Source organism: Anoplopoma fimbria, chromosome 22 (assembly GCF_027596085.1).
Source record: "Anoplopoma fimbria isolate UVic2021 breed Golden Eagle Sablefish chromosome 22, Afim_UVic_2022, whole genome shotgun sequence".
Taxonomy (NCBI): Eukaryota; Metazoa; Chordata; class Actinopteri; order Perciformes; family Anoplopomatidae; genus Anoplopoma; species Anoplopoma fimbria.
Window position 1 is genome coordinate 1325066 of NC_072470.1, and position 14454 is coordinate 1339519.

General features: G+C 38.1%; 2 protein-coding genes across 4 annotated transcripts; both read right to left on the minus strand.

Annotated features, from left to right (window-relative positions):
* Positions 1–18: 18 nt before the first annotated feature.
* plaat1l (phospholipase A and acyltransferase 1-like) lies at positions 19–3643 on the minus strand. The gene is made up of 5 exons (XM_054623506.1): positions 3555–3643; positions 2302–2431; positions 1603–1691; positions 1354–1518; positions 19–898 (listed from the first exon to the last, which is right to left on the minus strand). Exons 1-5 carry the CDS (start codon positions 3561–3563, stop codon positions 833–835), a joined length of 459 nt encoding a protein of 152 aa, XP_054479481.1. The 5' UTR covers positions 3564–3643; the 3' UTR covers positions 19–832.
* A 378-nt stretch (positions 3644–4021) lies between these two features.
* LOC129111513 (zinc finger protein 513) lies at positions 4022–13513 on the minus strand. 3 transcript variants are annotated; one of them, XM_054623485.1, is made up of 7 exons: positions 13410–13513; positions 13142–13280; positions 9955–10077; positions 8877–9014; positions 8057–8530; positions 6641–6828; positions 4022–5779 (listed from the first exon to the last, which is right to left on the minus strand). In XM_054623485.1, the coding sequence occupies exons 2-7, from the start codon at positions 13179–13181 to the stop codon at positions 5171–5173; spliced, it is 1572 nt and encodes a 523-aa protein (XP_054479460.1). In that variant the 5' UTR covers positions 13182–13280; positions 13410–13513; the 3' UTR covers positions 4022–5170. The 3 variants fall into 3 exon arrangements, with proteins under 3 accessions (XP_054479460.1, XP_054479459.1, XP_054479458.1); XM_054623484.1 differs by having other exon boundaries at positions 13142–13325; XM_054623483.1 differs by having other exon boundaries at positions 13142–13513.
* Positions 13514–14454: the final 941 nt, after the last annotated feature.

Below are 14454 nucleotides of genomic sequence, written 5' to 3' on the forward strand. Positions count from 1 at the left end.
AAGACAGAGGATTCTACGACGGCTTCAAATATCTTTATTCGTAAAGTGGGGATTTGACAAAGCCTTAAAACGCCGCTCTAGCTTTCTGGTATTCTGGTGTTTGTGTGGATCATTTAGTCATTTTTCATGAGAATATGGTTTCCTTTAATGTCACAGATGCATCTGATTGGTCTTAAAATGAAGATAAAGGTTTATGTGAGAGGAGCCAACTTCAACTAAAACAATTTACAAAAAGAAATAACGACAAAACAAAAAATGAAATCATTAGAACAGGAAAACAATTATTATTCAAACGCAAATGAATGAAACCAAAAAGTTTAGCAGGAAGCATTTATCTTTAGTTGAAAACATGTTGGTTAAATATTCAGCATACATATAAAAGTTATACATATAAAATAAAATCCTGAAAACGGACTGAGATGTGAATATGTTTGATTTAAAGCATAAGGTCTACATATTTGGAGAAAAAAATAATAATTTTATGACAATATAAACAGAGATAATCTTGTAAAGTGTGACTTTTTCCTTGAATCTTTTAAAATTAATTTATGTAAAATATTATGAGCTTTTCTCTAAAAAAATACAATTAAATGTCTATTTGTTTCTCAATATATTACAACTTTATGCTTAAAATTGTTAAAAAAAAATATAAATAAAAAAATGTCACATTTAGATGAGCCAAAATGTCTACAATATTAGCATTCAATATTTCAAGAAAAAAAACCATAACAAATATTATATTTTTCCCTTAATCTCATAACCTTCTTCTTGAAATCTGGAGAACAATGTCTCCCTCCTGTGGTCAAACCGAGAAGTGAACAAAAAGCAGGTTTCACAGTTTTTTCTCTTCAAACAGCTTCTTCCAGGCCGGCATGATGTGTTCATAAACTTTCTCTATCTGAAACACACAGACATCAGTTTTATAGAACGGCATGTGGTCAACGCTCGTTAAAACAAAAAGTCCTGCAGAAGTTTAAGTCTCTGGTGTTTCTCAAGGACTTTTTTTTCGAGTTTTGTCAAAATGTTTGTTAAATGTTAGATATAAATTTTCCTCCAAAGCTGCTGCAGTTTCATCTGCATGTTCAGTTGCTCTAAAAACAAAGATCACTATTATATTATTATCTAAAATGGCTCTTCTTGCAAGTTATTTCTATATGAACTGAAGAAAAGTGGACCCAGGAAAGATCCATGTGGAACTCCTGTTTAACAGATTATGAAGCAGAAACATTTCTTTAAGCTTTTACTTGATTTTTCTTTCATATTGCTCATGCAAAATGTTTGGAAAGCTAAAAGGTAAATATGGTTTTATGAATGAAATATGAAAAAGAGGGAAAAAACCCTCCGTCCACCCACCTGCTCCGACTTCTTGACTCCGTATCTGAAGAGCGTCGCCTGGTGCTCGCTGTTATGAAACAGGATGTCGAACGTCACCTCGCGCCCCATCATGTCGTCGATGGCGGGCTTCACCACGGTGTGGAAGTCTCTGGCTGGGAACGAGTGGTCCAGCATGTTGTTGACCTGCAAAGCATTGAAGTTGGATTTCATAACAATAATTCAGGATATGTGATCATATCGTTACCACAAGTTCTTCATGTGCATCACCTTGTAATTGGTCCCCAGCATCTCCAGTGGATCCAGTTTGACCTCTGACCTCAGGGCTCGGCCAAAGCGCGGCAGCTTGGAGTCTGAATCTGAAAAAACAAATAAAAAGTGTTTTTATAAAAATAATAAGAGGAAGAGAATCAACATATATATTTTTTAGAAATAAGAGTTTGTTATTTTTAAATTTATAATTCACCTTTTTAAAAAGGACATAAAACTTGAAGTAAATTAGAAAGAAATTTGGTTTTTTTATGTAAAAAAGATATAGTCCATTCCTTCCTGCCGACATCACAAATAATAAAACCTGCATCGTTAAAGGTTTCCTCGTTGTAAAGTTTCATCCCTGAGGCTGAAATATATTTTTATTACAGCTCAAAACACGTAAATATCTGAAATCTAGTCTTATTTTCTTATAAAACAAGTGAAGAAACCCACCATTGCATATTTTATTTGTCTTCCAGAAACAAGTTTAATTATCTTGATTATAGTGCAGCAACCTGCATTATTTATCTTTATTAAAAAATGTAAAAAAACAGGACCACCTAAAATAATATGAATAAATAACAGAAGAATATACATAAATACAAACACAATTCAACATTTAAATAGAACATATATACTCTGAATATTCCCACTGCTCTGGTGGATATTTGTACTTCTTAAAATACTTTAAAAACAAAGTAAGCAGAGCAGGAAAACCTCGACATGTCAGGTGAGCGACGTAGGGAACGCCGTCCCGTTCTCCGTAGTACACGGTGAAGTGAGAGAAGTACTTGTTCCTGGGATACTCCACGATGTCCCCCGGGAACAGCTTCGGCTGGGAGTGTTTCTGCAGAGAATACAAAAAAGATCTTCAGATTGAGTTAAACTTCAGTGGCGTTCATGGCCGAGGGGGAAAGTAGTAGTAAAATGTAAAGTTGCACACATTCAGAGAAAGCTGAAAAACACGTGACCATGTGGGCTCTGCTTATTATAACTATTTTTAATGTTTTTTATTTAACCACAACAAAAACAGAAGTCCCCCTGAGCAAGAAGCCACAAAGTGAGAAGCTCTTTCATGAACACTCATTTTGTATTCCATCGTTTGGTACATTTCCTCCTTTTTCTATTATTGTTTTTAAATATTATTTAATTGATTTATTTCACAATACTGCAAAACACAACTTTGTTAGAAAGAGATTAAAAAAAAAATCCCTGAATATCTGCACATGAAAGTGTGACGTTAAAGCGATCAAATGTTGTTTTAGAGAAATGAATCAGTTTTTTTGGGAGACATTTAAAGTAAAACTGTATTAGAGAACATTTTTTAGAAACAGTTTCTATATTTCATGTATTATTTTTACTTACTTTGATTTCAAGACTTCTTTTAAATGCCTCGTTCAAGTGCAGCATGTAAATATTTTATATTTGCACATATTAAATTCTAAAAGCATTATTCACATTTCTGCACAAAACTACTACTTCCATATTATCGAAATATATTTGTTTAATATCTTAATTGTAATATTTTCTCTTCTGAATTCATGATTCTAAACATGTTTTGTCCTTTTATTTTCTCTAATTATGTTTATTGTTACGCAACAAAAAAAATAAAATAAAATTGCTTGTTCGTGAAAAAACTGGATTATAGTTCTGAATTCTTTTAAATTTTATGGATTTTTTGGTAATAAATGCTTCACATCTTTCTTTATGTGTCTTAACGGATCATTTGTTGCTTTTTCTGATGCTTTAAAAAGCTAAAACGACAAATTAAAAGTTGTATTTTTCACATCTTGCCAACCAAAAAAAGTTCTGAATATCGTCTGATAGACAGATAATTAGTTATTAGAGAGATTAGCTATTAATAAAGCTTTAAAATGTGAAAAATAAGAATTCAAAGACAGCTTTCTGCAATAATTCTGTAGAGATAATCAGTGAAATAAAAGATGTAATGGTTTAAAAGCGGTACTCACCAGCCCCATGGGTTCAGGTGTTCACTGGAGCTCCTCTTCAGTCGCTTCTGAAACAACCAAAGTAAAACACAACACACACAGAAACCCATCTGCTTTACATACAGACTGATCCGGGGTCTGCCACCGTCACAGTACACTGAGCCTTCATCACTCCTCTTCATCCTCAGAACACTCTTCTCTGGGCGTGTGAGGCAGGTGTTTCCTAAACAGAGTACCAAAAGAGGAAGTAGCCTCTGTCACACGTGTTTACTTGAGATATGAAGGCTCAGTGGACAAGAAACCTTAAGGAGCTTTTGATAAAGTCTGGCTAGCTGTTTCCACCCGCTTCCAGTCATTATGCTAAGCTAGGCTAATCCTAACTGTAAGCTTATAAACACTTAATTACACCTGTAGAAACAGTTTTAGGTAGAAATGGACTGAAAGACTTCTGTATGAAATAAAGACCAGTTTTTAAATGTTTGATGGAACATTTCACAGTTTAATAAACATAAGTTCTTTCATTTATTTCTAAGCGTCCCTGAATTGTTGATGTCTGAGAGATAAACAGGCAGATTTTTATGCTAATAAATCCTCTCTGAAAATGAAATCAAAGGCTTAATGATCTGGATTTGACAAAAAAAGGCATCAGATTCCTCCTGAACAGCAGCGTCTCATTCAGACAGCAGCGCTCCTGTGCATTTCCATTTTTAAATCTCTCATCTTCCAGGATGAACAGTCTGTAAATAAAAGCGTGATTTGAAATAAAAGCATAATTTATAAGCCTTTTGATCATGTTTGCTTCACTTTCAACATTCTGGAGAAATTACACGAAAACGAGGACTCATTTTCAAACATTATGAATCTTTTTAAATGTTATTAGGGCCACTCGTTAAAAAAAACTAAAAGATAATTTGGTGTTAAGAGTTAGAATACTTAAAGAGAAAAAAGGCCACGATGTTATGACAATAAAGTAATAATTTGAAGAGAAAAAGGTTATTATTTTATGAGAATAAGGCCACAATGTTATGAGAATAAAACCAGAATGTTAAGGTAAAAAGTACAAAATATAATGTTTTATTCTCATTATCTCAGCTCCTGTTTTTTCCTGAGTGGCCCTAAAACAACGCCTCACTAACATTTTACAGCAGATAAACATTCTGTTTCTCTGTATTTCTTCCATCACCCCAGAATAAACCTGCACAGGAATCCCACCAAACACCTGAAGAGTCCAATCTTTACAGCATTAAAAGAAAACAAACAGATTAACTTAAAGCTTGTGAAAAAATGATCCATCCACATTTTAAAAATATAGATCATCTGTCAGAGGACAAAGAAAAGAAGCATTTGAAAATCAGCAGATCAGTTTGGCTGGTAGAAGAAGTCACATGGTGACAGATGAGATGTCTGTGGACTGAAGAGTGATCACTGCTTCAAAGTGTGTGTGATGTGACACACACACACACACACATTAATGCCCCTTATCTCACAAAGTCAAGGCAGCGTCACAGTCGTTCAGTCCGTCAAAAGGCACCCGAGTTTGTCTCCAACCTGAGCTGGAAGTTCACCAGTGTATACTACACACATCAACACACACACACTCTCTCTCACACTCACACACACACACACACACACACACACTAGCTGTGCTCCTGACCCTGGCCCTCCTGAGAGTCTGGGCCCCAGCTGAGGCCGTTGGTGGGGGCGTGTTTGTCCCAGCTGTCCGTGTTGTGCCCGTGTTTCCTCTGGTGGCGTTTGTAGTTGTCCCAGTGGCCCGTGGTGTAGTCGCACTCGGCGCAGGCGTACGGCTTCTCGCCCGTGTGCCGCAGCATGTGCCTCTTCAGGTTCATGCTCTGGTTGCAGGAGTAGCCGCACACGCCGCAGTGGAAGGGCTTGGCGCCCGAGTGGATGCGCTCGTGGCGCCGCAGGTTGGCGAGGTTCCCGCAGGCGTAGCTGCAGGACGGGCACTGGTAGGGTTTCTCGCCTGTGTGCACGCGCAGGTGGCGCTTCAGGTTGTCGAGGTGCGAGGAGGTGTAGGGGCAGTGAGGGCAGCGGTGGGGTTTCTCCTCGGAGTGGGTGTGGGCGTGGCGAGCCAGGTGGTTGGGGTAGTGGGACAGGAAGGGGCAGTGAGGGCAGCGGTACAGCTTGGCGCCGCGCTGACCCCGCCGGGAGCCCCGAGACACTGGCGGGCTGAGCGGAGACCCGGATCCATCTTGAGAGGGGAGGTCCAACGAGCAGCGACGACACACCTAAAGATAAACACAGAGAGAACCCTCTTTAACCCTCTGAACCCCAAAATAAGGTTTTCTTTTATCACATCCAGAAGCTGTAAAAAACATCATTATCCTCTGATTTTCATCTTCCCGACGGTCCTTGAACACATCATGTGTAACCAGAAAAGCCGCCAAATCGAAGCTTAAAATTGTGATATTTCATCAAAAACATATTATTCTAAATGTCTAATTTGAAATCTCTTCCACAAATAAACCGTTTGTTTTAACCAGATTCTGTAAAAAAACATTAAATTCTGAGCTCTTCAGTGAAACTATGAAGTCATGATTGATTCATCTGAGACCAACAGTCATGTGACAACAAATCTGTGAAACTTTGACTGAACTTCATGCTGAACACAGAGCAGAGAGGAGAGGCTGTAAAATGTAAGTAGCTTAATATATATAGCACGTAGAGCCTCCATGTTTTTTTCTAACATTGGTAACACTTGTAGACACTTGACACATGTTGGATATATAGATTTAATTGTTTTCCATTTTTTATAAGAGAAAGTATCAAATAAATTCATCTTTTTTATGATTCATGTCATTGTAACTGTGTTTAAAGACATGTTTGAGTTATCTCTACTTCTAGTCATGATTTTTCTGTTTCCACAGAGGAGCAGGACTTTTATTTTGTAGTGAAAATAAAGAACACAGAGTGTAAAATGTGAGAGGAGCCTCTTTTCTCACGGTGCTTTCAGGGCGGCTCTCACACAACACACTGATTGCATCATGACTACGATCATAAATTGGGAACTTGAAGCTGTGATGTAGAAGTTTGTGGAGACAACAACCTCACAAAGAGATCAGTGATGAGATGTTAGGGAGAAAACGTACCTGTCCCGCGTCTCCCTCCCCGTCCCCTTTGTCCCCCTCCAGGTCGGCCTCCTCCAGGGTGAGGCCACACATCCGGCAGCAGAGGGGGAAGAGGAGGACGGGGAGGGGGGCAGAGGGAGAGCCGAGGCCGCCCAACGTCTGGAAGTAACCCGAGTCCTGGGACACTCTCAGGGTCAGGTCTGATACCACTGCACGGAGGAGAGAGGGCCGCTTATTTAGTGAGTCTGGTGACAAGTTCTACTTTCAGTTAACCATTAAAAACACGATAAACCTCTCTAAGAATAGACAGAAAAGTGTTTACTGATTATAAGGAAGGTATCTTCCATCTCAAACTCAAACTTCCTCCTTTTACTTCTTCTTATACACTCATCTGCAAATAAATAAAATGTCCCTTCTAGTTCTCATTTCCTGAGCCGGCCCCTCGTTGGTGAATCCCTTTCAGTTTATCTCACTTACTCTGGATGATTATCAGATAAACAGTAACGATGAAGTGTTCTCTTCTTCGCTCTTCTGGTGCAGCTGAACTCATCAGATCGATGAGCAGTGAACCAGGGAGAACTTCTCTTCCTCATTTTTTAAACTCAAATTCAGTTTCGACTCGTTGGTTCCTCTTTTCTGCTCTGTGCTCCCAAGTTTAAATAATTAAGTGACGAGAGGAGGGAGATCTACGATTAATAAAAAGTCCTACTGTTTGTTTACTCCTTAACAAAATAAATAAATCAGAGCATGGAAGTGGAGAGTGAAAACAAATTGTCCTCTTATTAGCTTCTCTTTATTATCTTTAATAACTAACCAAACTCAGCTGCAGCCACGAGGTGTTACATATATTTTTGGGCTTTTTAAAATGAAATTATTCTTGCAAACATCGCTTCTTTCATCAAAACTAAACGCTCTTAATTAAAATGAAAACTCATCCATAGCTTCCCCACAACAAACAAACAAACAGTAATGTCTGATTTATTACTGATAATAAAAAGGCCTTTCTGCTGTAATAATCACTTGAATCTATTATTTTATTAATGATTAATCATTTAGTTCTGGTTGCAGCTTCTCTAATGTTGAGGATTTCCTGTTTTTCTGACTTGTATCTTTGTAAACTGAATATTTTTCGACTGTTTTGACTGTTGATCAGACGAAAAGAAACATCTAAATATAATATATATACATTTATTTGATTTTTGATCATCTATTAATCGTAGGTTTTCATACAAAAATTATAGGAAGTTCAGTTTTTAGCCTCTTAAAATTCAGATTTTCTGCTTTTCTCTGTTTTAAGATGTGAAGCTTAAAAAAGCTTAAAAAACCCCAACATATTCACTTTAATATGATATTAAACTGATGGCCTGCGAATCGATCAATAATGAGGGTAATCATTAACAGCAGCCTTAACTCCTTCACTTCACAGGTGTTCGTTACCTTCCTCACTTGCAGTGTTTCCTCTTTTCCTCCTCCCTCGCCTCTTCTCTTTCTCCCTCCTCTGCGGCCTCTCCTGCGTGTGCATGCGCTGGTGCCTCTGCAGGTTGCCGAGGGAGCTGCAGGCGTAGCTGCACAGGTGGCAGCGGTACGGTTTCTCCCCGGTGTGGGTGCGGGCGTGGCGCTGCAGGTTGACCAGCTGCGCCGAGGCGTAGGGGCAGGCGGGGCAGCGGTACGGCTTGTGGCCGTCGTGGGTCCTCATGTGGCGCTTCAGGTGGTTGGAGTAGCGCGAGGTGAAGGTGCACAGCGAGCAGGAGAACACTTTGGGAGGGGGGTCGCCGCTCTTATTCCTGTCCGAGTCATCGGCGCCGTTTCCGTCAGCCTCCATCGATCCCTCCACCTGAGAAGAGGCTTCATGCTGGAAGCCTTCCTCACAGGTGAGGCAGTAAAGCTCCGCCCCCAGGTCCAGGCCCACACCTGGAATGACATTTTATATGAGCCACTCTTATAGAATCACTCAAACCCATGAGATAAATCTTAAGAGGAGATCCCAAAGTTATAAAAAAAATGTGTTTAAAAATGCACAACACACCAGGAATATTTACAGCGTTTAAATTGTGCAGCCATAACAACATAAAGTTGCATTTAAATATTTAATTATGTGTGAAAAAATCATATAACTTAAATGTAGAACGATAGTGTGAAGCAGAAGAAGAACAGCGTTTACATGCACAGAATATTCCACTACTATCAGAGATGCATGTATTTTATCATGTAAATGGTTAATGCATGGTTCATTTGGTGTATTTGGTAAAACATTTACCCAGATCTAGACTCACTCCCAGAGCCGTGTCTCCCAGCAGTCGGCCACATCGTCTACAGGAGAGGAAAGCTGGGAAGGTGGAGTCTGTTGGTGCTGAGGGGTCGTCGTCATCAACGCTCAGAGAGAACACCGTCAAACCTGAAGAAGAGGAGACGTATTCAACCTCTGTGCTTTAATGAAGCGACATAAACAACTATACTGTCTCATCCTCAATCTGAGGGCTTCATGATGTTGTGTTCTTGGTAGTATTTCCTGTTTGTTTACCTTTAAATAAATATGTTTCTTGTCAGAAGGTTTAACTTTTAATATTTCTTTTTTGACATCTGCCATCTCTGCGGTGAAAAAGCATCATTTTTAATCTAATAATCATCAGTAATTATAATCAATTCCAACCTGGAAGCAGTTCTTTTAAGTTTAATAATAATAAAAAAATATATATAATATTAATTTAAATAGCACATTTCATACAGACGATATAGCTACAAGGTTCTGCACATTTAAAAAATAAAAATGAAATAAATGAAAACAGAAAAGCTTACTTTTACAGAGCATGCTTCTTTTTAGCAGTTTACATTTAAAAAAGATCTTAACTGTCACTGTCTTCTTTGGCTAGAGACGAAACTAAAAACTGGTTTAAAATAAGAATGAGACATTGTTTTTGTCCTGATATTTTTTTATATATATATATATATATATATATATGTGTGTGTGTCGCTGGATAAATATGTATTTATGTTCTATTCTAATTCTTGGCAGCAAAACACCTTACATGAGCTACGTAACTAGATTATATTTAGACTAAGAATTAACTAATTTACAGCTTAAATGAAACAATAAAAAGCTTTTCTTTTACAGTCAGGTGTCTTTAAACCGTGCAGAGAATTACCTCTAAACCCTGAGCTTTTATTTTGACGGTTTGTCTCGTAGAGAAGTCAAAACCTCCCAGTACTTGTTATCTAATAACTATTACTTAATGTTTAATCCAGTGTGTGTGTGTGTGTGTGTGTGTGTGTGTGTGTGTGTGTGTGTGTGTGTGTGTGTGTGTGTGTGTGTGTGTGTGTGTGTGTGTTTCACTGACCTGACTCTCGATCCAGCCCCATGATGTCGGAGTCTCCAAACTCTAGCTCGCTGCCCAGCAGGAAGTCGCTCTCCAGAACCAAACAGTCCGGATCGCACAGCACCACCCCATCCTCCGACTCCACTGAACACAAACGGTTGTCATGGTCACTAACAGAAAAACATACTCCAAACACCGACAAAAACATTTATCATACTACAGCAGAAAGCAGTTCATTTAAATGTTCTTAAAAATAAAAGTGAGTGTTGTACACCCAAAACAAAACAAAAATATTAATGGTTTTTAACACAAAACTAAAATATGAATGTTTAAAAAGGACAGGAGGAAGAGAGAAAAGCAAAGAAGATAAGATAAGATAAGATAAGATAATCCTTTATTAGTCCCGCAGCGGGGAAATTTGCAGAAGGAGTAAGAGCAGGTGAAGAGGAAGCGAGGAAGTCAGTGAGGATGAGATAAGTGCAGAGGAGGAAGAGGAAGGCTGAGGGAGTCAGGAAAAAGGAGGAGGAGCTAGAAGACAAGATAAGAAACAGAAGATTTAATCCACTTCTTCATGTTAGTTATTTAAGTTCTGTTGATAATGAGTGAATTAATTCATTAGGAGTCAAATGATTCTTCCACATTTGGACATTTCCTCAGTCTTAGGACTGAAAATGAATGCATCGGAAGCAACTTTGTGTTATTTTTGGTCAGACATTAAGTTATTTATATTCTTGTAAACACGGTGATTTATGGGAAGGGAGATAAAGACCCTGAGCACAGACAACGGACATCAAGAGATAAGATTAAGAGTTTTCCCAGAACAGATGAAGGTGATGTGAGGACACACATGTTAAAGAGGAAGAACACGATAGAGAGAAGTCAAACAGGAAGCGGTGAGAGAAAGAAAGGAAGGACGACAGGAAGGAGAGGGAGGTCGGAGGTCAGAGGTGAGTCTGAGAAGAGGAAGTGGAGACAGGAGGCAGAGAGGAGGAAGGGAGGAAGTGGATAACACACAAACACATCTACTGAAAGGACAACACGTCTGCAACAGTCTTCCTCTCTGAGAGACAATGAGGAAGTCTGCAACGTCAACATGTTAGACCGGTCGGGCGACATTTAATCGTCTCTTTCCTTCTCTTCCCCGGGCTGAACTTTAAAATGTATGATTAAATATATACTAAAGTTAAGCTGCAGTTAAAGCACCAGATACAGACTCAAACATCTGGAAGACAACAGTTCAAACACGAGATACAGACTCAAACATCTGGAAGACAACAGTTCAAACACTAGATACAGACTCAAACATCTGGAAGACAACAGTTCAAACACGAGATACAGACTCAAACATCTGGAAGACAACAGTTCAAACACTAGATACAGACTCAAACATCTGGAAGACAACAGTTCAAACACTAGATACAGACTCAAACATCTGGAAGACAACAGTTCAAACACGAGATTCAACTCAGACTCAAACATCTAGGAAGACTCAAACACACAGTTTAAACACTAGATACAGACTCAAACATCTGGAAGACAACAGTTCAAACACTAGATACAGACTCAAACATCTGGAAGACAACAGTTCAAACACGAGATACAGACTCAAACATCTGGAAGACAACAGTTAAAGGACTAGATTTAGACCTAAACATCTGGAGGACATCATTTAAAACACTAGATTTAGACCTAAACATCTGGAGGACATCAGTTATAACTCTAGATAGGGACCTAAACATCTGGAGGACACATTTATAACTCTAGATAGAGACCTAAACATCTGGAGGACACAGTTAGACCTAAACATCTGGAGGACACAGTTAGACCTAAACATCTGGAGGACACAGTTAAAGGACTATAGTTAGACCTAAACATCTGGAGGACACAGTTATAACTCTATATTTAGACCTAAACATCTGGAGGACAGTTTAAACACTAGATTTAGACCTAAACATCTGGAGGACACACAGTTTAAACACTAGATTTAGACCTAAACATCTGGAGGACACAGTTAAAACTCTATATTTAGACCTAAACATCTGGAGGACACAGTTAAAGGACTACAGGTAGACCTAAACATCTGGAGGACACAGTTAAAGGACTACAGGTAGACCTAAACATCTGGAGGACACAGTTATAACTCTAGATAGAGACCTAAACATCTGGAGGACACAGTTATAACTCTAGATAGAGACCTAAACATCTGGAGGACACAGTTATAACTCTAGATAGAGACCTAAACATCTGGAGGACACAGTTATAACTCTAGATAGAGACCTAAACATCTGGAGGACACAGTTATAACACTAGATAGAGACCTAAACATCTGGAGGACACAGTTAAAGGACTACAGGTAGACCTAAACATCTGGAGGACACAGTTATAACTCTAGATAGAGACCTAAACATCTGGAGGACACAGTTATAACTCTAGATAGAGACCTAAACATCTGGAGGACACAGTTATAACACTAGATAGAGACCTAAACATCTGGAGGACACAGTTAGACCTAAACATCTGGAGGACACAGTTAAAGGACTACAGTTAGACCTAAACATCTGGAGGACACATAACTCTGACACAGACCTAAACATCTGGAGGACACAGACCTAAACATCTGGAGGACTCAGTTTAAGGTAGACATAAACATCTGGAGGACACAGTTAGACATAAACATCTGGAGGACACAGTTAGACATAAACATCTGGAGGACTCAGTTAAACAAGGACTACAGTTAGACCTAAACATCTGGAGGACACAGTTATAACTCTAGATAGAGACCTAAACATCTGGAGGACACAGTTATAACTCTAGATAGAGACCTAAACATCTGGAGGACACAGTTAGAACAGTTAAAGGACTAGATAGAGAGCTAAACATCTGGAGGACAGACACAGTTAGACCTAAACATCTGGAGGACACAGTTAAAGGACTACAGTTAGACATAAACATCTGGAGGACATCATGTATAACTCTAGACACAGACCTAAACATCTGGAGGACTCAGTTAAAGGACTATAGTTAGACCTAAACATCTGGAGGACACCGTTAGACCTAACATCTGGAGGACTCAGTTAAAGGACATAGACATAAACATCTGGAGGACACAGACATAAACATCTGGAGGACACAGTTAAAGGACTACACTTGGACATAAACATCTGGAGGAGGACACAGTTAAAGAGACATAAACATCTGGAGGACTCACGTTTCACCGGCTGCGGGTTGGCCTGCTTCCTCCTCGGCATGCTGTCCTCTCTGTCCCGGTCTGACCCGGTCTGTTTGCTCTCAGGTCTGCTAGCTGAACGTCATCCTCTTCCTCTTCTTCCTCCTCCTCCTCCTCCTCCCTGTTGTTGTTCCGCCATCTTGTTAGCCACCTAGCATGGACTTAGCTTCACCATCAAACCCCCGCCTTTATGTATCTATAACAAACACATTTACATAAAACTACAAGTCAGAGGAGAAGGTGGACGTACCTGCGATGACGTCACCACCGAACAACAACAAAAAAACACGTCACGAGCCGCGCGTGAGACGAGGCTTCTGCTGGCGAACGCGCCGCGCCGCCGACGGAGAGGAGGCTCCGTGACGTCACTGACAGCAGCGGAGCGGCCTGGGATTTGTAGTCCGGATGTGTGTTTTTGTAGTCCGGATGTGTGTCGTTCTGCGCAAATACTCAACCTGGAGACTTTTCTGTTTCTGTTTTATTAATGCAATGATTTAGTTTTATTTTTTATTTATTTAATGTAAAATGCTAATATTTAAGTATAATATTTAAATAATATAAAACTATACATATGTATATATATATATATATATATATATATATATATATATATATATATATATATATATATATATATATGTATATATATACATATATATATATATGTATATATATACATATGTATAGTTTTATATTATTTAAATATTATACTTAAATATTAGCATTTTACATTAAATAAATAAAAACTAAAACTAAATCATTGCCTTAATAAAACGTATATATATATATATATACATATATATATATATATAAATATATATATATATATATCATACATATATATACATATATATATATACATATATATAGTTATAAAAAAAAAATATATATATAAGATAAGATAATCCTTTATTAGTACGCAGCGGGGAAATTTGCAGGCTTACAGCAGCATAGGGTAAAGTGCACACAAGAGACATAGTAAAAGAAAGACAAGATAAAAATAAAAATGAAATAAAAAAACAAGTATTATAAATAAGCAATAAAAAAACAGTAGAAAATTAACAATAACTGAAATATTTCATTATTTCAGCAATATTCAGTATTGCACATGTGTCATGTAATATTAATCTACAATGTAGAAAAAAATAAAAATAAAAATAAAGAAAAACCATTGAATGAGAAGGTGTGTCCAAACGTTTGACTGGTACTGTAGATATATATATATATATATATATATATATATATATATATATATATATATATATATATATAGATTAATTACTTAGCCAGTTTAT

Bases quoted from the DNA above. Each gene is read 5' to 3' on its own strand.
- plaat1l (XM_054623506.1), bottom strand. The intron at 1,519-1,602 runs GTGATGCACATG...AATGCTTTGCAG, and splicing joins TGCTGGGGACCAATTACAAG to GTCAACAACATGCTGGACCA. The intron at 899-1,353 runs GTGGGTGGACGG...TGTGTGTTTCAG, and splicing joins GAGTCAAGAAGTCGGAGCAG to ATAGAGAAAGTTTATGAACA.
- LOC129111513 (XM_054623485.1), bottom strand. From the start codon at position 13,181: ATGCCGAGGAGGAAGCAGGCCAACCCGCAGCCGGTGAAAC. The intron at 10,078-13,141 runs GTGAGTCCTCCA...GTTTGTGTTCAG, and splicing joins CAACCCGCAGCCGGTGAAAC to TGGAGTCGGAGGATGGGGTG. The intron at 8,531-8,876 runs GTAAATGTTTTA...ATGTCATTCCAG, and splicing joins GGGAGTGAGTCTAGATCTGG to GTGTGGGCCTGGACCTGGGG.